General features: G+C 38.5%; 1 protein-coding gene across 1 annotated transcript; it reads left to right on the top strand.

Annotated features, from left to right (window-relative positions):
* Positions 1-632: 632 nt before the first annotated feature.
* eif5b (eukaryotic translation initiation factor 5B) lies at positions 633-23,364 on the top strand. Its single transcript, XM_033615839.2, has 26 exons — positions 633-788; positions 2,882-2,998; positions 4,554-4,617; positions 5,534-5,695; positions 7,302-7,776; positions 8,204-8,337; positions 8,603-8,680; positions 8,790-8,940; positions 12,258-12,344; positions 12,424-12,525; positions 12,696-12,755; positions 12,864-13,180; positions 13,265-13,372; positions 14,893-15,003; positions 15,098-15,165; positions 15,281-15,422; positions 15,529-15,660; positions 18,678-18,860; positions 18,935-19,096; positions 19,330-19,461; positions 19,566-19,697; positions 19,796-19,872; positions 21,021-21,185; positions 21,270-21,408; positions 21,482-21,643; positions 22,416-23,364. Exons 1-26 carry the CDS (start codon positions 754-756, stop codon positions 22,521-22,523), a joined length of 3,603 nt encoding a protein of 1,200 aa, XP_033471730.2. The 5' UTR covers positions 633-753; the 3' UTR covers positions 22,524-23,364.
* Positions 23,365-24,139: the final 775 nt, after the last annotated feature.

The following is a 24,139-nucleotide window of genomic DNA, read 5'->3' as shown; positions in this document are numbered from 1 at the left end:
CGATTATTGACACCAGTTCACGGGTCACAGCCACCGTCACAGGTCATGCCGCAGCGCGCATGCGCATCACGGCGGACTGAGCCATGCGTGCAGCTAGGAGCTGTGACGTAGAGCGGACAGGAAACAGGAGGTGTCACTCTGATGTTTTCTCCCGGAACTCAGACTCAGATAAAGTTGTTTATGAATATTTACTAACAGTATTTTTAAATTATTTTCGACCGCATAATATTTACTGACGTGTTGTTGAATTATGTGTTAATTTATTTCTGTTTAAGCCTGTTTATCGGTGAGGTTCGTCGTCACTCTGTTTAAACAACACGACGTTAAAAAGAGAAACGGAACAAAACATCAAATTGTTTTTATTTCCACAACATATCGTTTTATAATAAAAATGAAAAGAAAATAAATATTCTTAGATTTTTAAAATTTAATTTGCAGAATTTTGATATTTGCTTAATATTTTTGTGGGTTTCTTTTTTGTCGTGTTTATAGAGGTTGTTTCATTTTCACACGAATAAAACTGACAACAAACAAACAAACAAACAAACAAGATATTTATCTCACATTTACTGTAATGGGTTTCTATGGAAACGGCAGCGCGTGCACAGCTCGGTTGGATGAAGGAGGGGGGAAAAAAAGGTGCGGAGTGACACCTCCTCCTGTGTCCGCCACGAGGCGATCTGTGTGTGGATGTGAGCCGTCGTGAGTGTCGGTGCAGCAGCGGAGCGAGAACCGGAGAACCGCAGCGGCAGGATGGGGAAGAAACAGAAGAAATCCGGGGAGGACAGGTACGGGGAAACTCACCTGGGTGTCACACATCACCTGAGCGCGCTGACACCGGGCACGCGACAACTTTACCGCCGCGCGGACACCTCAAACACAGGCCCGGTTAGCTGCTAGCTGTTAGCTTGGCGGCTAGCGGCTAACCACGAGTCAGAGGAAGTGAGCGGGTGATGGTTTAAATAGAAAAAAGCTCAATTACACGCCGCACACACACGGGCGAGCTGACACGCGCTCACCTGGGCTCACCTGAGCCAGCACGAGCGTGTTTACAGCCCTGTGGGTGTTAGCTCGAGGAGTGGTTAGCATAGCTTAGCTTCCAGAGAGCCGGTTGTTAGCTAGTGTCAGGGCTGAACCTCCAGCGCCACGCCGGGCTTCAACATCACACATCGGCCCTGACAGTCACTGAAACCGGCCTGGACACGGCTCTGTGACCGCGCCAGGAGGCTAGGTGCTAATGCTAACGGCAGTCACAGCCAGGCTGGAGAAGCCAGGCTAGTTGTTAGCATCGTTATCTGTGACATGGATGTGACAGCTAACAGAGGGGCTGATGTAACACACCTGAGCTCTGTGTCAGGTACTCACGTTATTGTAGTAACAGTACTCCTGAGAGGAAAAGTATCCAGAGTATTACTGCAGTAACAGTATTGTGAAAGCAGTCCTCTGAGACGATAAAGATTAAATGAGATTAAATGTGTAAATTTCTATGACAAATGTTGGATTTCCTTTGAGATCAAAGTCGTAAACTTACACGAATAAAAACAAATATTCTAACTAAAATTCTCTGGAATTAAATTTGTAAATTTATGAAAACAACTTGTATTTTTTCAAGCAAGTCATAAATTTACAGCATGAGAAAAAAAACCTTTAAATATATTCTGAGATTAAATTTGGGAATTAAAAAATAAGATATTTTTGTAAGATTATAGACTCATACATTTATGAAACAAAGACCTCAGAATTTCTGAGACTTACGTAAAAAATGTACGAGTTAAAAACTAGAACAGTGACGTAAATTTACAAGAAAAAAACTCACAAATTTAAAAAAACTTTTTTGAGAGATTACAGAGTCATACATTACTGAGAAAAAACTGATATTCTCTGAAATAAAACTTTAATTTATAGAAAAAAAAGATTAAACTAGTATGTTTCTCCAACACACAGATAGATTTTGGATGTTGTCAGAAATTAAAGTCACAAATTTATATAATAAAAACTTTTCTGAGATTGAAGTCATAATTTTTGATAAAAGAAATATATGAGAAAAAACGTTATCAGAACAAACGTCACAGAATCAAAAGAGTCGGACATGTAACACAACAGCGTCGGCCTCTAGTGTGACATATAACATACATGTCAGCAGCTTTGTATAAACAATAACAATGACATCACATGTCACTAACAATCATTTAGCGTCCCTGTTATATGGCAGCTGATCTCGTCCTCTGCTCGGAGGGTAAGGAGCTCCTGGACCTCACTGTTTGAGTTAGGTGCTAACTGCTAACAGCTGCTGTTCTTCTTCTTTGAGTTAGCTGCTAACTGCTAACAGCTGCTGTTCTTCTTCTTTGAGTTAGCTGCTGACTGTTAACAGCTGCTGTTCTTCTTCTTTGAGTTAGCTGCTAACTGCTAACAGCTGCTGTTCTTCTTCTTTGAGTTAGCTGCTAACTGTTAACAGCTGCTGTTCTTCTTCTTTGAGTTAGCTGCTAACTGCTAACAGCTGCTGTTCTTCTTCTTTGAGTTAGCTGCTAACTGCTAACAGCTGCTGTTCTTCTTTGAGGAGAACAGCAGCTGTTAGCAGTTAGCGGTTAGCTTTAACCAGCAGACACAGACTGGATCAGTTTGATGTGTCTCTGTTGGTTCAGCAGGAAGTGAGCGTGAATCACTTTTGTGTAAGGTGACGATGACCTCAGTCACAGGGGGCTGATGGGAAATAAAAGGCTGAAGACAGAATGTGGAGTCAGCAGCTCTTTGTTCTCTCTCTCTCACACACACACACACACACACACACACACACGGTCAGTGTTAAAGCCTGGACATCAGTCACTATTGATTGATAGTTTGATTGACTGATTGATTGATGATGTCATTGATGTGTCATTAGTGCCAAAGACAACGGTATCGACATTGACGCTCTGGCCGCAGAGATTGAAGGAGCCGGAGCCTCCAAAGAGTCCAAAGGGAAGAAGAAGAAGAAAGGAGCAAAGAGAGACGACTACGAGTATGGCAACACTCCTCCTCCTCCTCCTCTTACACCTCCTCCTCCTCCTCCTCCTCCTCTTAGACCTCCTCCTCCTCCTCCTCTTACTCCTCCTCCTCCTCCTCTTACTCCTCCTCCTCCTCCTCCTCTAACACCTGGGCCCTGTTTCAGAGAAATCAAAGAAAACTTGAGTTTTCCGTTTCTCAAAGCCAGCTCAGCGTAACCCTGAGTCAGTTACTATGGTGACACACTCTGTGAAGTAAACCTGCTGAGTCACAGGTTTGATGTATGTTAGACACATGACCTCATCACGAGGGATGCACTGAAATGAAAATTTGTGGCCGAAGCCGAATAATATTAAACGCTTGGCCGAATACCGTTGTTTAGTTGTTCATTAGTTTTTGCAGATGAACCCTCCAGATTAGTGTTGTCACGGTACCAAAATTGGGACCCACTGTGTGATACCAGTAAAAGTATCATGGTTCTGAGTAGTATCAGGATACCACAGCGAAAATGAGGCAGATGTGTCTTTTGTCATTTATAAAAAGATAAATCACTTTTCTATAATACATCAATGATATTTCAATGGAATAAATTACTTATTGACTTATTCATACTTCAAAAACAGCATCAATGAGTGATGAACATAGGGGGGATCAAAATAAAATAAATAAATAAAATAAGAATCAACCAGCCACCCTCCTCCCCTGACAAGTAAAGAACAGTCCCTTCATAAGTAAAGAACAGTCCCTAAAGTGCGGTGAGGTTTGTGGGCCGTGAACGGCTCGTTTCTCCTCTGACACGTCACATACCTGTGTTCGGCTGGCTTGGCTGTTCAGGTACTTTGGGCAGTCATGACACCAAGAAGAGGATATTATTGGAACTGACTTCTCCGTCGCCCGGTAAGCCGATGGCCGCCGTATTTGACAGGAATACATTAGTCTGTGTCTGTGACCCCCGTTCAACCCACAATCGGTGGGATTCGCCTTTCGTTTCTGCTGCTGGTTGAAATCTGTAGGCTGCTCGCACAGCCTGCTGAATGATTTAAGCCTATTTTGCTCGCTCAAAACTATTTTTAGTCGCAAATGCGAGTGCCGTGATGGACGGATCGCCACACTGCCGACATTTTACTCGGCCCGTCACGGCACGTTGTTTGATTGCGTTATCAAAACACGCCGCTATTATTCGGCCTTGCTTTTAACTTATTCCACCGAATACCGAATGTGTGTTTTTTTGCAATATTCGGCCGAATGTATTTGGTTACCAAATATTCGGTGCATCCCTACTCATCACATGACATCACATTACCTGTTAACAAATCTCTGATTCAGTTTTGGATGAAATCAGTGACTCTGATTTTAACTCCACTTCCTGTCTCTGAGAATCATGTTATCTGCAATTTCCTCAGGCTGACTGAGCCTGATCAGCTGCTCTGTTTCTCAGATCAGGATCAGAGAATGTTGAGCCTGCTTTCTGAAATAGGGCCCTGACCATCTCCTCGTCTTCATCCTCTTCCTCCTCCTCTTCTCTCTGTAACTCAGTGTCTTCTTCTGTCTACCTGTGTGTGCTCCTGCAGTGAGGAGGACATCCTGAAGGAGCTGGAGGAGTTGTCTCTGGAGACGCAGGGTGGGAAAACAAAGGTAAACATACCTGGACAACTTTGTCCTCTTCATCATCATCATCATCATAAACATATGAAGTCCAGATTCATCAGTGTGACCAGAAAATAAATAATAAATAAATAACAGAACATCAGCAGATAAAATATAAGTTAGATATTTTTTTCATAAACTCAGGTTTTTGAATTCTCAAAAGAAAAGAAAGAAATTAAACATTAAGTAAATTATTGTTATTATTTTTATTATTATAAAACCTTTAGTTATGATTATACAAATAAAATACAGGAATTAAAAGAAATGCAAATTAAATGAATTACCTAAATAAATCAAAAGTAAATAATATGTTGCCTTATTATTTTTCCTTAAAGTCAGGTCTTTCATTTAGAATAATAATAAATCAGTTAAAACAATAAGTAATGATAATAATAACATTGATAAATAAAATAAAAAACAAATTAAATTAATTAATAAGATCTAAGTTGAATAATATGTGGTCTTTTTTTCTTATTTTTATTAAAATCAGGGTTTTGAATTCTCAAAGTTAATAGTAATAAACATTTATCAACATTAAAGTAAGAAAAAATAAACAAACTTTAAAGTGAAATAAAAATGATCATTAAATACAAACTAAAATACATTAACATTAAAGACAAAATAAAATACAAATTAAATTAAATAATAAAATCTAAGTTGAATAATGTGTAGTCTTTCTTATTTGTATGAAACTCAGGTTCTTTGAACTGTCAGTGAGTTTTTCATGATCTTATATGGCTTATATATTTTTTGTCAAAACATTGATAATTTTTTACCAAAACTGACGAACATGAAAAAAGATTCACACAGCATCCCATAATCCTCTGTGAAGATGTTTCCATACGTCAGTGTCACGGTCGTTTATCCCTGTCACTTAAAGCTGTGTCTCCATTTAACTCTGCAGAAAGTCGACCCTGCGCAGGAAGTGGAGAGCGTCGAGCCTCCGAAACCAGAGAAGAAGAAGACCAGGAAGGGGAAGAAGGGCGGCGCCAGCCCCGAGGATGAGGAGGGAGATGATGAAGGTCAGGTGGATGGAGAGAGGAACGGAGAGCAGAAAGACGCCAAGGTCAGGAAGTCAATGTTTAAAAAACCCCAAGAACATTTAAATTCAGAAAGCAGATGTTTTGTCTACGTCACAAAGATTTAACGTACAATAACTTTATATTTCAGATTATATAAGGTTTATATTTCAGATTATATAAGGTTTATATTTCAGATTATATCAAGTTTATATTTCAGATTATATTAAATTCATATTTCAGTTTATATAAGGTTTATATTTCAGATTATATCAAGTTTATATTTCAGATTATATAAGGTTTATATTTCAGATTATATAAGGTTTATATTTCAGTTTATATCAAGTTTATATTTTAGATTATATTAAATTCATATTTCAGTTTATATAAGGTTTATATTTCAGATTATATCAAGTTTATATTTCAGATTATATCAAGTTTATATTTCAGATTATATTAAATTCATATTTCAGTTTATATAAGGTTTATATTTCAGATTATATCAAGTTTATATTTCAGATTATATTTCAGATTATATAAGGTTTATGTTTCAGTTTATATCAAGTTTATATTTCAGATTATATTTCAGATTATATGAGGTTTATATTTCAGATTATATTATGTTCATATTTTAGATTATATTTCAGTTTATATCAAGTTTATATTTCAGATTATATAAAGTTTATATTTCAGATTATATAAGGTTTATATTTCAGATTATATTTCAGATTATATAAAGTTTATATTTCAGATTATATAAGGTTTATATTTCAGATTATATTTCAGATTATATCAAGTTTATATTTCAGATTATATAAGGTTTATATTTCAGATTATATAAGGTTTATATTTCAGATTATATCAAGTTTATATTTCAGATTATATAAGGTTTATATTTCAGATTATATAAGGTTTATATTTCAGTTTATATCAAGTTTATATTTCAGATTATATTAAATTCATATTTCAGTTTATATAAAGTTTATATTTCAGATTATATCAAGTTTATATTTCAGATTATATTAAATTCATATTTCAGTTTATATAAGGTTTATATTTCAGATTATATCAAGTTTATATTTCAGATTATATTTCAGATTATATAAGGTTTATGTTTCAGTTTATATCAAGTTTATATTTCAGATTATATTTCAGATTATATGAGGTTTATATTTCAGATTATATTATGTTCATATTTTAGATTATATTTCAGTTTATATCAAGTTTATATTTCAGATTATATAAAGTTTATATTTCAGATTATATAAGGTTTATATTTCAGATTATATTTCAGATTATATAAAGTTTATATTTCAGATTATATAAGGTTTATATTTCAGTTTATGTTTCAGATTATATAAGGTTTATATTTCAGTTTATATTTCAGATTATATAAGGTTCATAATTCAGTTTATATAAGGTTTATATTTCAGATTATATAAAGTTTATAATTCAGTTTATATAAGGTTTATATTTCAGATTATATAAAGTTTATATTTCAGATTATATTTCAGATTATATAAGGTTGATATTTTAGTTTATATACATTTTATATTTCAATCTCGTCACCATTAAAAACAAACAGCAACACTAGTCAAAGTGATTTGTCCCTTCTGAGCCTCTGTCCTTAAACGTTTCTCTTTCCGTCTCCAGGCACCTCCTGCTGCTCCTCCCTCCGACTCTGATGACGACAGCGGCTCACGCTCTCGCCACAACGCCAAACGAGGCAGCAAACCACCACTATCTGATGAGGACACAGCTGTGAGGAAGGGAGGAGGGAAGGATGAGGACGTGTCAGAAGACGACGACGAGGAGTTCCCCTCCAGGAGAGACAAGAAAAAGAAGAACAAAGGCAAAGCGGCGAAGGCGGACAGCGAGGACGAGGAGGACGAGGAGGCAGGGGGCTTCAAGATGAAGACAGCGGCGCAGAAGAAGGCGGAGAAGAAGGAGCGAGAGAAGAAGAAGAAGGAGGAGGAGAGGCTGAAGCAGAAGAAGCTGAGGGAGAAGGAGGGCAGCGTGGAGCCCAAGAAAGAGCCAGAGAAGACGACAGAGGAGGCCATGCCCCCTCCTGTAGCTCCACCTGTAGCAGCAGCAGAGGAGCAGGAAGGGGCGGAGCCTGCAGGGGAAGGTGAGACAGTAACAGTGGAGTGTAGTATTGACATAAAGTTAAATAGCTTTCTAATAAAGTACTGTTCTGATAAAGTTAAATAAAGCACTGTTCTAATAAAGTTAAATAAAGCACTGTTCTAATAAAGTTAAATAAAGCACTGTTCCAATAAAGTTAAATAAAGCACTGTTCTAATAAAGTTAAATAAAGCACTGTTCCAATAAAGTTAAATAAAGCACTGTTCCAATAAAGTTAAATAAAGCACTGTTCCAATAAAGTTAAATAAAGCACTGTTCTAATAAAGTTAAATAAAGCACTGTTCCAACAAAGTTAAATTAAGTACTATAGCATTTCTCATTTATCATTCTAGTCTTCTTAAATGTCCCTAAATGGACTCCATGGCTTTTTTTTCATTAAGTCTTCTTTGTTTTTGTTTTGTTGTTTGTAGAGGAGATGGAGGGCGACAAGAAGAAGAAAGACAAGAAGAAGAAGAAAGGGGAGAAGGAGGAGAAGGAGAAGAAGAAGGGACCCAGCAAGGCCACAGTGAAGGCCATGCAGGAGGCTCTGGCCAAGATGAAGGAGGTGAGGCATTGTGGGAAATGGAGTCCTGGAGCGGTGGTGGGAGAACTGTCTCTAAGAGCTACGTGTTTTTTAACATGCTCTGTGCTATTTTTTAAGGTTGTTTTGTTGCATGTTTTATATTATTATATATTTATGTGCTTTTTTTTTTTTTTTTTACATGTTTTTCTTTACGTCTTGAATGTTGTTTTTTTAGGTCTTTCACATGTTTAGGTGCTCATCACGTTTCTTTTTAGTGTTTTTACGTCTTTATGTGTGCTGTTTGTAGGAGGAGGAGCGAGCCAAGAGGGAGGAGGAGGAGCGTCTGAAGAGGCTGGAGGAGCTGGAGAAGCAGAGGCAGGAGCAGGTAACAGCTCCTTCTTTCATTTGTCCTTTGACTGTCAAGAGTGCTGTGTGACTCCTGACCCCTCTTATTCTTCCTCCTCCTCCTCCTCCTCCTCCTCCTCCTCCTGTAGGAGCGTCTGGAGCTGGAGCGGAAGGAGAAGAAGAAGCAGAAGGAGAAGGAGAGGAAGGAGCGTTTGAAGAAGGAGGGGAAACTGCTGACTAAAGCTCAGAGGGAGGCTCGAGCTCGCGCTGAGGCCACGCTGAAGCTGCTGCAGGCTCAGGGTGAGGAGGCGTCCACCATTCACATGGCTTTGCTCCCACAGGAAGTCCCGCCTCCACAGCACTGACAGTATATTTACTCCATAGTACACAGCACTGACAGTATATTTACTCCATAGTATACAGCACTGACAGTATTTTTACTCCATAGTATAAAGTAGTGACAGTATATTTACTCCATAGTATAAACTAGTGACAGTATATTTACTCCATAGTACACAGCACTGACAGTATATTTACTCCATCGTATACAGTAGTGACAGTATATTTACTCCATAGTACACAGCACTGACAGTATATTTACTCCATAGTACACAGCACTGACAGTATAATTACTCCATCGTATACAGTAGTGACAGTATATTTACTCCATCGTATACAGTAGTGACAGTATATTTACTCCATAGTACACAGCACTGACAGTATATTTACTCCATAGTACACAGCACTGACAGTATAATTACTCCATCGTATACAGTAGTGACAGTATATTTACTCCATAGTACACAGCACTGACAGTATATTTACTCCATAGTACACAGCACTGACAGTATATTTACTCCATAGTACACAGCACTGACAGTATAATTACTCCATCGTATACAGTAGTGACAGTATATTTACTCCATAGTACGCAGCACTGACAGTATATTTACTCCATAGTACACAGCACTGACAGTATAATTACTCCATCGTATACAGTAGTGACAGTATATTTACTCCATAGTACACAGCACTGACAGTATATTTACTCCATAGTACACAGCACTGACAGTATATTTACTCCATAGTATACAGCACTGACAGTATAATTACTCCATTGTATACAGTAGTGACAGTATATTTACTCCATAGTACACAGCACTGACAGTATATTTACTCCATAGTACAAAGCACTGACAGTATATTTACTCCATAGTACACAGCACTGACAGTATATTTACTCCATAGTACACAGCACTGACAGTATAATTACTCCATCGTATACAGTAGTGACAGTATATTTACTCCATAGTACACAGCACTGACAGTATATTTACTCCATAGTATACAGCACTGACAGTATAATTACTCCATCGTATACAGTAGTGACAGTATATTTACTCCATAGTACACAGCACTGACAGTATATTTACTCCATAGTACACAGCACTGACAGTATATTTACTCCATCGTATACAGTAGTGACAGTATATTTACTCCATAGTACACAGCACTGACAGTATAATTACTCCATCGTATACAGTAGTGACAGTATATTTACTCCATAGTACACAGCACTGACAGTATATTTACTCCATCGTATACAGTAGTGACAGTATATTTACTCCATAGTACACAGCACTGACAGTATATTTACTCCATAGTACACAGCACTGACAGTATATTTACTCCATCGTATACAGTAGTGACAGTATATTTACTCCATAGTACACAGCACTGACAGTATATTTACTCCATAGTACACAGCACTGACAGTATAATTACTCCATCATATACAGTAGTGACAGTATATTTACTCCATAGTACACAGCACTGACAGTATATTTACTCCATCGTATACAGTAGTGACAGTATATTTACTCCATAGTACACAGCACTGACAGTATATTTACTCCATAGTACACAGCACTGACAGTATATTTACTCCATCGTATACAGTAGTGACAGTATATTTACTCCATAGTACACAGCACTGACAGTATATTTACTCCATAGTACACAGCACTGACAGTATAATTACTCCATCGTATACAGTAGTGACAGTATATTTACTCCATAGTACACAGCACTGACAGTATATTTACTCCATAGTACACAGCACTGACAGTATATTTACTCCATAGTACACAGCACTGACAGTATAATTACTCCATCGTATACAGTAGTGACAGTATATTTACTCCATAGTACGCAGCACTGACAGTATATTTACTCCATAGTACACAGCACTGACAGTATAATTACTCCATCGTATACAGTAGTGACAGTATATTTACTCCATAGTACACAGCACTGACAGTATATTTACTCCATAGTACACAGCACTGACAGTATATTTACTCCATAGTATACAGCACTGACAGTATAATTACTCCATCGTATACAGTAGTGACAGTATATTTACTCCATAGTACACAGTACTGACAGTATATTTACTCCATAGTACAAAGCACTGACAGTATATTTACTCCATAGTACACAGCACTGACAGTATATTTACTCCATAGTACACAGCACTGACAGTATAATTACTCCATCGTATACAGTAGTGACAGTATATTTACTCCATAGTACACAACACTGACAGTATATTTACTCCATAGTATACAGCACTGACAGTATATTTACTCTATAGTATACAGCACTGACAGTATAATTACTCCATAGTATACAGTAGTGACAGTATATTTACTCCATAGTATACAGCACTGACAGTATATTTACTCCATAGTATACAGCACTGACAGTATATTTACTCCATAGTATACAGCACTGACAGTATAATTACTCCATCGTATACAGTAGTGACAGTATATTTACTCCATAGTACACAGCACTGACAGTATAATTACTCCATCGTATACAGTAGTGACAGTATATTTACTCCATAGTACACAGCACTGACAGTATATTTACTCCATAGTATACAGCACTGACAGTATATTTACTCCATAGTATACAGCACTGACAGTATAATTACTCCATCGTATACAGTAGTGACAGTATAATTATTCCATAGTACACAGCACTGACAGTATATTTACTCCATAGTACACAGCACTGACAGTATATTTACTCCATAGTATACAGCACTGACAATATATTTACTCCATAGTACACAGCACTGACAGTATATTTACTCCATAGTACACAGCACTGACAGTATATTTACTCCATAGTATACAGTAGTGACAGTATAATTACTCCATCGTATACAGTAGTGACAGTATATTTACTCCATAGTATACAGTAGTGACAGTATAATTACTCCATAGTACACAGCACTGACAGTATATTTACTCCATAGTACACAGCACTGACAGTATAATTACTCCATCGTATACAGCACTGACAGTATAATTACTCCATAGTATACAGCACTGACAGTATATTTACTCCATAGTACACAGCAGTGACAGTATATTTACTCCATAGTACACAGCACTGACAGTATATTTACTCCATAGTATAAAGTAGTGACAGTATAATTACTCCATAGTATAAAGTAGTGACAGTATAATTACTCCATAGTACACAGTACTGACAGTTTATTTACTCCATAGTACACAGTACTGACAGTTTATTTACCTGTGCAGGTGTTGAAGTGCCATCCAAGGACTCGATGCCAAAGAAGAAGCCGGTCTATGGGAGGAGGAAGAAGCCCAACGCTCAGACTCCTGAAGGTACCAACAGTGAAGCTAACAGGTGGCGGGGTCCGCCTCTGTTCACCCTGATACACAGTAACACTTCTGTCCCTCATAGAAACGTCAGAGGTGACCTCGCCGACGTCGGAGACACCAGAGCCTGTTGCCATGGAGACGGAGGCCGAGACGCCGGCAGTTGAGACGCCAGCAGCAGAGCCAGGTGAGTTGGGAGGAGTAAGGGGTTAGAGATAGGATGATGACGATGATGATGATGATTTTGGGGACGTTTTGTCACCATGACGACCTCCTTTCCTCTACTTCCTTTCTTTCTGTCTCTCTGACCTCGTCCCTTCTGTGTTTTGTCGTCCTCCTTCGTGTCGCTGTGGACAGAGGTGAAGCCAGAGGCAGCAGTGGACGACTGGGAGGCCATCGCCACCGATGAGGAGAAAGGTGAGGAAAACCATCAGACTGAAGTACAAGTACTGTTAGTTACTTGTAGAAGTAGAAGTACTCGTAGAAGTACTCTGAGTACTTGAGGTAATCCTTGTCCTGTGTCAGAGTTGAAGAAGGTCCACATCGAGGTGAAGGAGGACACCGCCGCTCCACCTCAGCCCACGGGCAGCGAGGAAGATGAGGAGGACGAGGAGGATGAGGAGGAAGAGGACGAGGAGGATGAGGAGGAGGATGACGATGAAGATGATGATGAGGAGGAGGAGAGTGAGGAGGAGAAGGAGGCAACAACGACGACGGCGGCAGTGAGTCAGGCGAAGCGGAGGCCGACAAAGGAGAGCGAAGACGAGAGCAGCGGGAGCGAGGATGATGACGGGATGACGAAGGAGGAGCGACTGTACGACCGAGCCAAGAGGAGGATCGAGGTGAGAGGAGGACAGGAGGAGTCAGAGCTCGTCTGTCCTCAGCTCCGCCTCCCACTGACCTCCTGTTTCCATGTGTTTCCATAGAAACGGAGGGCGGAGAACCTGAAGAACGTGGACCTGGACAGACTGAGAGCTCCTGTGGTCTGTGTGCTGGGACATGTGGACACTGGGAAGACCAAGATCCTGGACAAGGTGACCTCTACTGTTTACTGTTTACTGTTATTTACCCCATAGTATAAAGTTTGTTTACTGTCTGTTTACTGTTTACTGATTATTGTTCAGCGTTTATTGTTAACTGTTTAATGTTTACTGACTGTTAACTGACTGTTACTGTTAGCTGACTGTTACTGTTAGCTGACTGTTGCTGTTAGCTGACTGTTAGCTGACTGTTACTGTTAGCTGACTGTTGCTGTTAGCTGACTGTTACTTTTAGCTGACTGTTAGCTGACTGTTACTGTTAGCTGACTGTTAGCTGACTGTTACTGTTAGCTGACTGTTACTGTTAGCTGACTGTTAGCTGACTGTTACTGTTAGCTGACTGTTACTGTTAGCTGACTGTTAGCTGACTGTTACTGTTAGCTGACTGTTAGCTGACTGTTACTGTTAGCTGACTGTTACTATTAGCTGACTGTTACTGTTAGCTGACTGTTACTGTTAGCTGACTGTTAGCTGACTGTTACTGTTAGCTGACAGTTACTGTTAGCTGACAGTTACTGTTAGCTGACTGTTACTGTTAGCTGACTGTTAGCTGACTGTTACTGTTAGCTGACTGTTAGCTGACTGTTAGCTGACTGTTACTGTTAGCTGACAGTTACTGTTAGCTGACAGTTACTGTTAGCTGACTGTTAGGTGACTGTTAGCTGACTGTTACTGTTAGCTGACAGTTACTGTTAGCTGACAGTTACTGTTAGCTGACTGTTAGGTGACTGTTAGCTGACTGTTACTGTTAGCTGACAGTTACTGTTAGCTGACAGTTACTGTTAGCTGACTGTTAGGTGAACAGTTACTGTTAGCTGACAGTTACTGTTAGCTGACTGTTAGGTGAACAGTTACTGTTAGCTGACTGTTGGGTGAACAGTTACTGTTAGCTGACTGTTAGGTGAACAGTTACTGTTAGCTGACAGTTCCTGTTAGCTGACTGTTAGGTGAACAGTTACTGTTAGCTGACTGTTAGGTGAACAGTTACTGTTAGCTGACAGTTCCTGTTAGCTGACTGTTAGCTGACAGTTACTGTTAGCTGACTGTTAGGTGAACAGTTACTGTTAGCTGACTGTTAGGTGAACAGTTACTGTTAGCTGACAGTTCCTGTTAGCTGACTGTTAGCTGACAGTTACTGTTAGCTGACTGTTGGGTGAACAGTTCCTGTTAGCTGACTGTTAGGTGAACAGTTACTGTTAGCTGACTGTTACTGTTAGCTGACAGTTACTGTTAGCTGACAGTTCCTGTTAGCTGACTGTTAGGTGAACAGTTACTGTTAGGTGAACAGTTACTGTTAGCTGACTGTTAGGTGAACAGTTCCTGTTAGCTGACTGTTAGGTGAACAGTTCCTGTTAGCTGACTGTTAGGTGAACAGTTACTGTTAGCTGACTGTTAGGTGAACAGTTACTGTTAGCTGACTGCTTGCAGAGACTTCTTGTGTGACTGGATCCTGTTGGTATCGTAGGAGCAGTGCAGTAATAAACCTTTCTTTGTGTGTGTGTGTGTGTGTGTAGCTGCGACACACTCATGTCCAGGACGGGGAGGCCGGAGGAATCACTCAGCAGATCGGAGCCACAAACGTCCCCAAAGAGACGATTGAGGAGCAGACCAAGATGGTCAAAAACGTACGACAACACACACACACACACACACACACACAGTGGTATTAGCTCAGGGGTTCTTCGTCATGTGTTGATCATGTGTGTGTCGTGTGTTCAGTTTGACAAAGAGGACCTCAGGATCCCCGGCATGCTGATCATCGACACACCAGGACACGAGTCCTTCAGGTAACTCAGACCCCCAGTCCTCATGTCGTCATGGTGACATGGATCCAACTGTGACCTGACTCTGTGTGTGTGTGTGTGTGTGTGTGTGTGTGTGTGTGTGTGTGTGTGTGCTCAGTAACCTGAGGAACAGAGGCAGCTCTCTGTGTGACATCGCCATCCTGGTGGTCGACATCATGCACGGCCTGGAGCCGCAGACGCTCGAGTCCATCAACCTGCTGAAGGAGAAGAAGTGCCCCTTCATCGTCGCCCTCAACAAGGTCAGTCTCCTTCTCCTCCTCCTCCTCCTCCTCCTCCTCCTGCTGCTCCTCACCTGTCTGCTTCTTCTTCTTCATCTTGTTATCTGACGGTGTTTGTTGTGGTCAGATCGACCGTCTGTACGACTGGAAGAAGAGTCCAGAGACGGACATCGTGGCCACACTCAAGAAGCAGAAGAAGAACACAAAGGACGAGTTCGATGAGAGAGCCAAGGCTGTCATCGTGGAGTTCGCTCAGCAGGTGTCACTCATTACATCATCACCTCATCAGCCAATCAGAGCAATTATTGTCTATAAGGGCTTTAAGAGTTTTACATATTTACAATGTTATATTTGTTTTAATGAAGCTGAGACTACACATTAATACAAGTTATACAAACAACTAGATACAAGATTATTTACAAAAAATACTATCAAAAAATGTATTTACTAAAGTATGTTAACAAAACTGTTTTACAAAAATTGAATTAACGAAAAATATATCTACAAAAAATAAATTAAGGAAAAATATTTCCACAAATAATACAATTACAAAAATACATATACATTAAATATTTCACACAATATATATTTACAAAACTACATTTAAGAAAAAATATTTATTACAAAAATAAATTAACGAAAAATATATTTACAAAAAAATAATTTACCAAAAATATATTCACAAAAAATCAAAAAATATTTAAATTTACAAAAAAATATTTACAAAAACATATCTCAATACTGATTGGCTATCGTGGCGATAATCGGGCACTGATGTTCAGATTTCTGAACTCTTGTGAATAAGCGTATGACGTTAAATCGCACTACTTGCTTAATTCGCACCACTTTTTGTCTATTTTGTGTCATTCGCGTCGCATCCATCGCACTGCCTGGTGTGACTTTACATGTAATTGCGTCTTCACGCTGACTTAATGTGTAATTCATTGTGCGAATTATTTTATTTACACCCGATTTGAACACAACATGATATTGTGGTTTTTTGTGTGAGACTGGTCCACCAAACGTGATGCAAATTTTCGCGTTTGAACACCAGGATATTTTTGTTAACTCGCTTTATACACACGTGAAATCATTGAGTTGATAACCGAACATCCAATACATCCTCTGCGTCTTACGTCCCCAGAGGATCACAATGCTGATTGGCTATCGCGGCACGAATTTGGTCACTGAAGTTAAAGTGTTTCTTCTTTTTTTCTTTCGTGAACAAGCCTATGAAGTCAAATCACGCTACTCCCTTAATGTGCATATTTTGCGTCATTAGCATCGCATCCATCTCAATGTCTGGCAGGACTTTGAACCTAACTCCGTCTTTACATTGACTTTTTTTTACGGAATTTACTTGTGCGAATTGTTTTATTTGTGCCCGGAGTGAACACAACATAATGTTGTGGTTTTCTGGTGTCAGACTGGTTTACCAAATCTGATTCAAAGTTTTGCGTTGCATTTTTTACGTGAGTTTGAATGCGAGAATATTTCGTGACTTATTTTTCAAAAAATAAAAAAGAACTTTTTTCCCACCGTATCCCAGAGTCCCTTGAAATAGAAAAAACTTGACAAATATTGTTAATGAATTTAAATATATTTATGTATAAAAGACACAATAATAAATAAAGGTACAATAAGTAAAATCGAACCAACTAAGGTTTCAGAATTATTTTTTATATGGACCTAAAAATTAATTAGAATCAGAAATACTTAATTGATCCCTGAGAGGAAGTTGTGAATAGTTACAGTGGCTCCGATGTAAAGAATAACTATAAGTAAGAATTAGAATATGAAATACATGTATGTAAATATAAAGCAGTAAAATAAAATAGAAATGAAAATGTACATTAAAATAAAAATGAAAAATAGAATGTGCATCATGCTAACGTGTTTAACACCAGTACTTAAGATATTTGAATGTTAAAAATAAAATAAATATCGTCACTGTGCTGAGGCTGTAAGTGTGAAATTTAACTACAATATACACATCAGTAGAATAAACAAAGACTAGATTATTAAAGTAAACGGTACAGTGTGTAAAGTGTACGGTTATGTCCATGATGAACCAATACTGTAATTTTAGAAATTCTTCAGATTGTACTTTTTTATGTATTTATTTTCCTTTTTTATTTTTTATTTAGTTATAATATGTAACTAAGCCCAAAAATTAAATTTTGTATAATTTTCAACAAGTGTAATTAATTTTTCATGTGGTTTATCATGTAAAGTATTTCTTCAATTTACTGAATTTGTATTTTTTTTTAATAAAACCATCCCTCTTTTTGTAGTTTTCAAAAGTTGTGTGAAATTTCTATGAAAACAAAAGAAAGATTCACAAATGTCATTAATACATCAAAATAAATTAATGTACAGGAGAAACAATAATGAAAAGGGTAAAACAGGTAAACTACAACCCAAGTTGAAATATTTTTAGACAGTTATTTGGAGAAAAAAGCTAATATTTTAACAAAGTTGTAATATAGTTGTATTTCAAGTAAAAGTTGAAATGTTTTGAGAAAAAAAAATTAATGCAGAAATACATTACCAGAAGAAATATTGTTATTCTCTTAAAGTCCAAATAATTCAGGAGAAAAAAAATGTAAGAAAAAAGCTGTAATAATTTGAAATAAATGAAATATTGAAAACCAAAATGTTAAGGAAATATTTGTAATATTTTAGGAAAAAATCAAAATACTCTCAGAAAAAGTTTTACATTTTGAGGAAAAGTCATACATTTAGAAAAAAGTCCAAACATTTTGAGAGGACACAAAATATCACGAGGAAAAAAAGGTCAAAATATTTTAAGTAAAAAAAGTATTTTAAGAAAAAATATATTTGTAGAAAAATAAATGAAAAATAAGTTAAAATATTTTAAGAAAAAGTTGAAATATTTTGATAAAAAATAATTTAACAGAAAAAAATGTAAAGAAGAAGTTGTAATATTTTGTGAAAAATATGTAAGACAAAATGAAAAATATTGTAAGAGAAATTTGTAATATTTAAAAATTCAAAATGCGAAAAAATCAAATGTCCTGTGATTCTCGAAGTTTATGAATTCAGTATTTCTTAAATTTAGGGACTACCTTTAAAATGAATCTAACTCTAACTTCCTCTACAGTTTTCACAGTATCCAAAAGTTGTTCTGAAACAATTAAAACCTAACAACAGTTGTTGATATATTTAAATAAATTCATACACAACAGAAACAGCAGTGGGCCCAGGACGGAGCCTTGAGGAACCCCTTAAATAACTTATGTTGTTGTTCCTCAGGGTCTTAACGCCGCCTTGTTCTATGAGAACAAAGACCCCCGGACATTCGTGTCATTGGTTCCCACCTCGGCCCACAGTGGTGACGGGATGGGAAACCTCATCGCCCTATTGGTTGAGCTCACACAGACCATGTTAGCGCGCCGGCTAGCGCACTGCGACGAGCTGCGGGCTCAGGTCATGGAGGTAAGAGATGTTTTTAGATTCTACGTGATCTCCACAGTTTGAACGAACGCAGCTGACGGAGACCGTGTGTTCAGGTGAAAGCGCTGCCCGGAATGGGAACCACAATAGACGTCATCCTGATCAACGGCCGCCTGCGGGAGGGAGAGACCATCATCGTGCCGGGGGTGGAGGGACCAATCGTAACGCAGATCAGAGGGTTGCTGCTACCGCCTCCTCTGAAAGAGCTCCGAGTCAAGGTAAAAGCAGTTTGTTTCAAAATAAAAGCCCACAGAAACTCTGTCCATGATGTCGCTGATATCAGAACAAAAGTATGTGGACACCTGTGTTACAGTCATGTGATGATGTAACCCGAGATTATGACATCATGGGCGTCACTACGTGTTTTACTCTTCTTCTCTGAGAGTTTAATTGACTGGTTGATTGATTGATTGATTGATTGAGTGATTGATTGATCGGTTGGTGTGTGCAGAGCCAGTACGAGAAGCACAAGGAGGTGTCAACGGCTCAGGGCGTGAAGATCCTGGGTAAGGACCTGGAGAAGACGCTGGCTGGGCTCCCCCTGCTGGTGGCTTACAAGGACGATGAGGTCCCCGTCCTGAAGGTAACACACACACACACACACACACACACACACACACACACACACAGAAGGACCGTACTGGCCCCGTGAAGCTCCCAGTTGACCGACTTGCTGCTGGTTTTCAGGACGAACTGGTGCGGGAGCTCAAACAGACTCTGAGCTGCATCAAGCTGGAGGAGAAAGGCGTTTACGTCCAGGCATCCACGCTGGGGTCACTGGAGGCGCTGCTGGAGTTCCTCCGCACATCTAAAGTCCCTGTGAGTAGACGCTATGTGTCTGAGCTTTTACTCTGAAAAGCAATAGGAAGTAGAAGCTGACAGAGGAGCTGTGTGTGTGTGTGTGTGTGTCTCTGCAGTACGCTGGGATCAACATCGGCCCGGTTCATAAGAAGGACGTCATGAAGGCGTCCACGATGCTGGAGCACGACCCGCAGTGCGTCATCTTTTTTTTATAGGTTGACAGAAGACGGTTTGATTTCATAAACAGCTCAGTGACAAATTTTATTTAGATCTTTAACAGTTAAAAGAAGTCTTAATAATTACAGAAAATATATATTGTGACAATAACATTTAAGTAAAGTAAAACTTGAGAAGAAAGCTGTAATATTTTAGCAACGTCCTAATATTTGATCATATTTGAAGAAAAAGTCAAATTATTTTAAGAAAAACATTAGATTTTGAGAAAATTCCTTAATGTTTGAATAAAGTCAGTGTTGTGAGGAAAAAATATATACTTAGAAAAAACACATTAGGAAAATAATTAGAAAAATAAATACTGCAGTATTTTAAGAAAATCCAAAGAATATAAGAAAAATAATGTTAAGAAAAAGTTTAAATATTTTAAGAAAAATCTTGATATTTAGGAAAAGGTCATATTATTTCCAGTAAAAGTTGAAATCCTTAAAAACATTAACCATTTTGAGAAAAAAGTCATTATTCTAAGAAAAAGTCATGTTTACAGGACAAAGCCGTAACATTTTGAGAGGGAATATTCTGAAATATCGTGAGTAAAGGTCAAAATGTTTTAAGTGTTTTAAGATTCATTTATTTTTTAAGAAAAAATACAAAATACATTTAGAGAAATAAATTAACATTATTTGTCATATTTTAAGAAAAAAACATTTTGAGAAAAGTAATATTTCACGGAAATGTCATATTTTAACAAAAAGTTTTTTTTCAGCTATTCGAAAGAGAAAATGGAATTTTAAGCAAAATAAAGTATTAAATTCAGAAAAATTCATGATATTTTAAGGAAAAAAAATTGCAAAAAATTTATATTTTAAATAAAAGTTGTCGCCTTTTGTAAAATATGACAACTTTTATTTAAAATATAAATTTTTTGCAATTTTTTAAGAATGTCCGAATATTTTTAGATAAACTCAACATTTTAAGCAAAAATTTTCATATTGAAGAAAAAAATACATTTTTAGAAAAACTAACATTTTAAGGAAAGCCCTAATTGTTATATTTTTTTAAAAGTTGAAATATTGTAAGCAAATTAGTCATCGGACGGGAGAGAACGGAGCTGTGGTTTGTGATGATGATGATGATGATGATGATGACGACGACATACGTGTGCAGGTATGCGGTGATCCTTGCGTTTGACGTAAAGGTGGAGCGGGAGAGTCAGGACATGGCCGACAGTCTGGGCGTTCGGATCTTCTCGGCTGAGATCATCTACCATCTGTTCGACTCCTTCACCAAGTACAGGGAGGACTACAAGAAGGCCAAGCAGGACGAGTTCAAGTAGGAGGACGCTGCCTTTGTTTATCAGGCTTTGTTGTTGTTTGTTTGTTTGGTTGTTTGACTCTTTGCTTGTGTTGTGGTTAGGCACATAGCCGTGTTCCCGGTGAAGGTGCGAGTTCTTCCTCAGTTCATCTTTAACTCCAGAGATCCCATCGTCATGGGCGTCAGCATCGAGGCCGGGGTCCTCAAACAAGGGACGCCGCTCTGTGTCCCCAGCAAAGGGGTAAGCCACGGCCACAGACAGCGAGCTTCCTGTGTGACATCATTCACCTGATTAACCACGCCGTCCGTTTCAGTTCGTGGACATCGGCGTGGTCACCAGCATCGAGATGAACCACAAGGCTGTCGACACCGCCAAGAAAGGCCAGGAGGTGTGCATCAAGATCGAGCCCATCCCCGGGGAGTCGCCCAAGATGTACGGACGCCATTTTGAAGCCACCGACATCATCGTCAGCAAGGTCAGGAGGAGGAGGAGGAGGGGGCGTGGTTAAACTCTGTGGAGACATTGTTATTTAAAACACCTGAGTCAAGAGTTCGCAGGATGTTTTTTTTTGTATGTCACCGCGGTAACGAGGAAAGCTTGTTTCCTGGAGGGTGTGATGTCACAGCCAGGAGACAGACATGAAAGAGAGGAGGAAATAAAGTAGGTAAGGAGGAAGGAAGTGAGGGAAGGAGAGAAGGTAGGAATGGTTTCATATGTGTTTAGTTTTTAGTTTTAATCTCAAGTTTCACGATAAATTCTACGTTGAAGCGTAGCTAGAGACACACGTTCTTCAGCCAGTCGTCAGACTCCGTCACTACGGCAACAGGCTCACGTCTGGTTTTTTTTTCATTTTTAGGCCTCCGCGCCACCAACAGCCGAGACCGAAGGGGTTTTCAAATTGTCAGACCGTTGATCTGTCCATCCAGCACTACGTCTCAAAAACATCTTGAGGGAATTTCCTCCACTTAAACACAAACATCCAGTCCGATTTAACAAAGAAATGACTAGATTTGGGTGGTCAAAGGTCAAGGACCCTGTGACCTTGTGTTTGTCTAATTCTCATGAACACAGCATCTCAGAAATGCCTCGGCGGAAGCTCCTCAAATTTGGCACAAACGTGACTTAATGATTAACTGGTCAGATTTTGGCGGTTCGGTTGTGTATGAGTGAACACTGACAGTGTCTCTATTGTCGTGCTGGTCAGACATTCGGTTCAGTGGTGACGTCAGAGTGTGTTTGTGTTTCAGATCACGCGGGCGTCCATTGACGCTCTGAAGAACTGGTTCAGAGACGAGATGCAGAAAACCGACTGGCAGCTGATCATGGAGCTGAAGAAGACGTTCGAGATCATCTGAGGGACCGCAGACACACACACACACACACACACACACACACTTCCTCCCTCAGATGGCGCCGGAAACATTAAAGAAAAAAAAAAGACGTGAAAGTTTTCTGTGAGAAACGAACTTTTTTCCACTGTTGTAAACAGTGATAGTTTAGACACACACACACACACACACACACACACAGTATTCCAACGTGCCTGTTCTTCAGCATCAACGTTGTGTTATTATTTTTTCTTCTTCTTCTCTGATGTGTTGCTGCTGCTTCCTGTCCCAGGCTCTGCCCCTCCCCCTCCTCCCCCAGACTTACCGAGGAGCCAGCGTTCAGCCGACCCAGCTGCATCATGGGAACTGTATTGAGCAGCAGCGGGCGGGGCTGAAAGAGGAGGAAAAAATGACTTTATCTTTTTTTTTTTTCTGGTTTCACCAAACACCAAATGCTTGAAGCGGCGGCAGCGGCGTCGACTCTAAAGACTTTAAGGACTCAGCGTTGGCGGCTTTGCTGTGCGGTGTGTCGGCCATGTTTGAGGTTTGAATGACTGGATGGAAGATTTTAAAACTGTTTCTGCTGCAACTGCTGATGTAATAAATTCCCATGATTCTGATGAAACCTGTGGAGTTCTCACTTCAGTTTTCTGTTCACGACCACAGAGGAAGAACCGCTGACCTCTGCGGCGCTCAGCGCTCATGACATCATCACAACAGAGTTTACGTTGAAAACCTTTAGTTGTGTGTGAGATGTCCTGAGCAGTTTTACATCACAGTCTCTGTTTCTGTCTTCATGCTGTAAAAAAGACATTAAAGTTTGTCGGCTGCTGAACGACAGGAACCTTTAATAAAGTTTAAAACTGGACTTTTGCATCCGGATTTGATTCAGGTCCTGATTTCAGCTCGTTCCTTCTTCTGAAATTAAAATTGTCTTTATTTATGCTCATTTTCATGATGGTTGACTTAAATATATAAAAAAAGAATCCTGCAGTTTAATGGGCTAAAATCAACGTACACATTTTAGTTTACTTTAAACAGTCCAGTTTGTAATTTAATTGTTAAAGTTCAGGTTTCACTTAATGTAATTTTAAAATTAAAGTGCTGCACTGTGGATGACAGTGGACGACGTTTTGAATTTTCTAACCTTAAAACAAAAATGTTCGTCTCAGAGATTTTCATACATCATGCAAACTCAGATTTGAAAAATTAAATTAGAATTTTATATAAAAGGTTCATGTATTTGATTGAGGTGCGTTTCTTGTGAAAATAAAATTAAAATTTTCATAAATCCAGGGATAAAGAACATTTTTATTGTCTTCAGAAAGAAGTTAAATATTTTGATTTAAAAACAAAATGTCCAGTTCCCAATTCAATTTTTAAGTTTAAGTGTTACTTCATTTAACTTCAAATGAAAGTGCTGCGCATTGGATTACACTAAAAACTATTAAGTATTCATAGTTTTCATGAAGGTGAATTTATTTAACCCCAAAAATGTCATTTCTTAATTTTGGTCAAACTTTTTAAATTGTAAAAATATGTTCATCATAATTCTGCATTTTTAAACTCAAAAACAAAGTTGTCGTTGCTAAATGTTTTCATATATCACACAAACACAAATTTTAAAAATGAAAGTTGAATTT

This window comes from Epinephelus lanceolatus, chromosome 24 (assembly GCF_041903045.1).
Source record: "Epinephelus lanceolatus isolate andai-2023 chromosome 24, ASM4190304v1, whole genome shotgun sequence".
NCBI classification, from domain to species: domain Eukaryota; kingdom Metazoa; phylum Chordata; class Actinopteri; order Perciformes; family Serranidae; genus Epinephelus; species Epinephelus lanceolatus.
The sequence above is the reverse complement of the archived record's forward strand: the minus strand, read 5'-3'. Positions and strand labels throughout refer to the sequence as shown.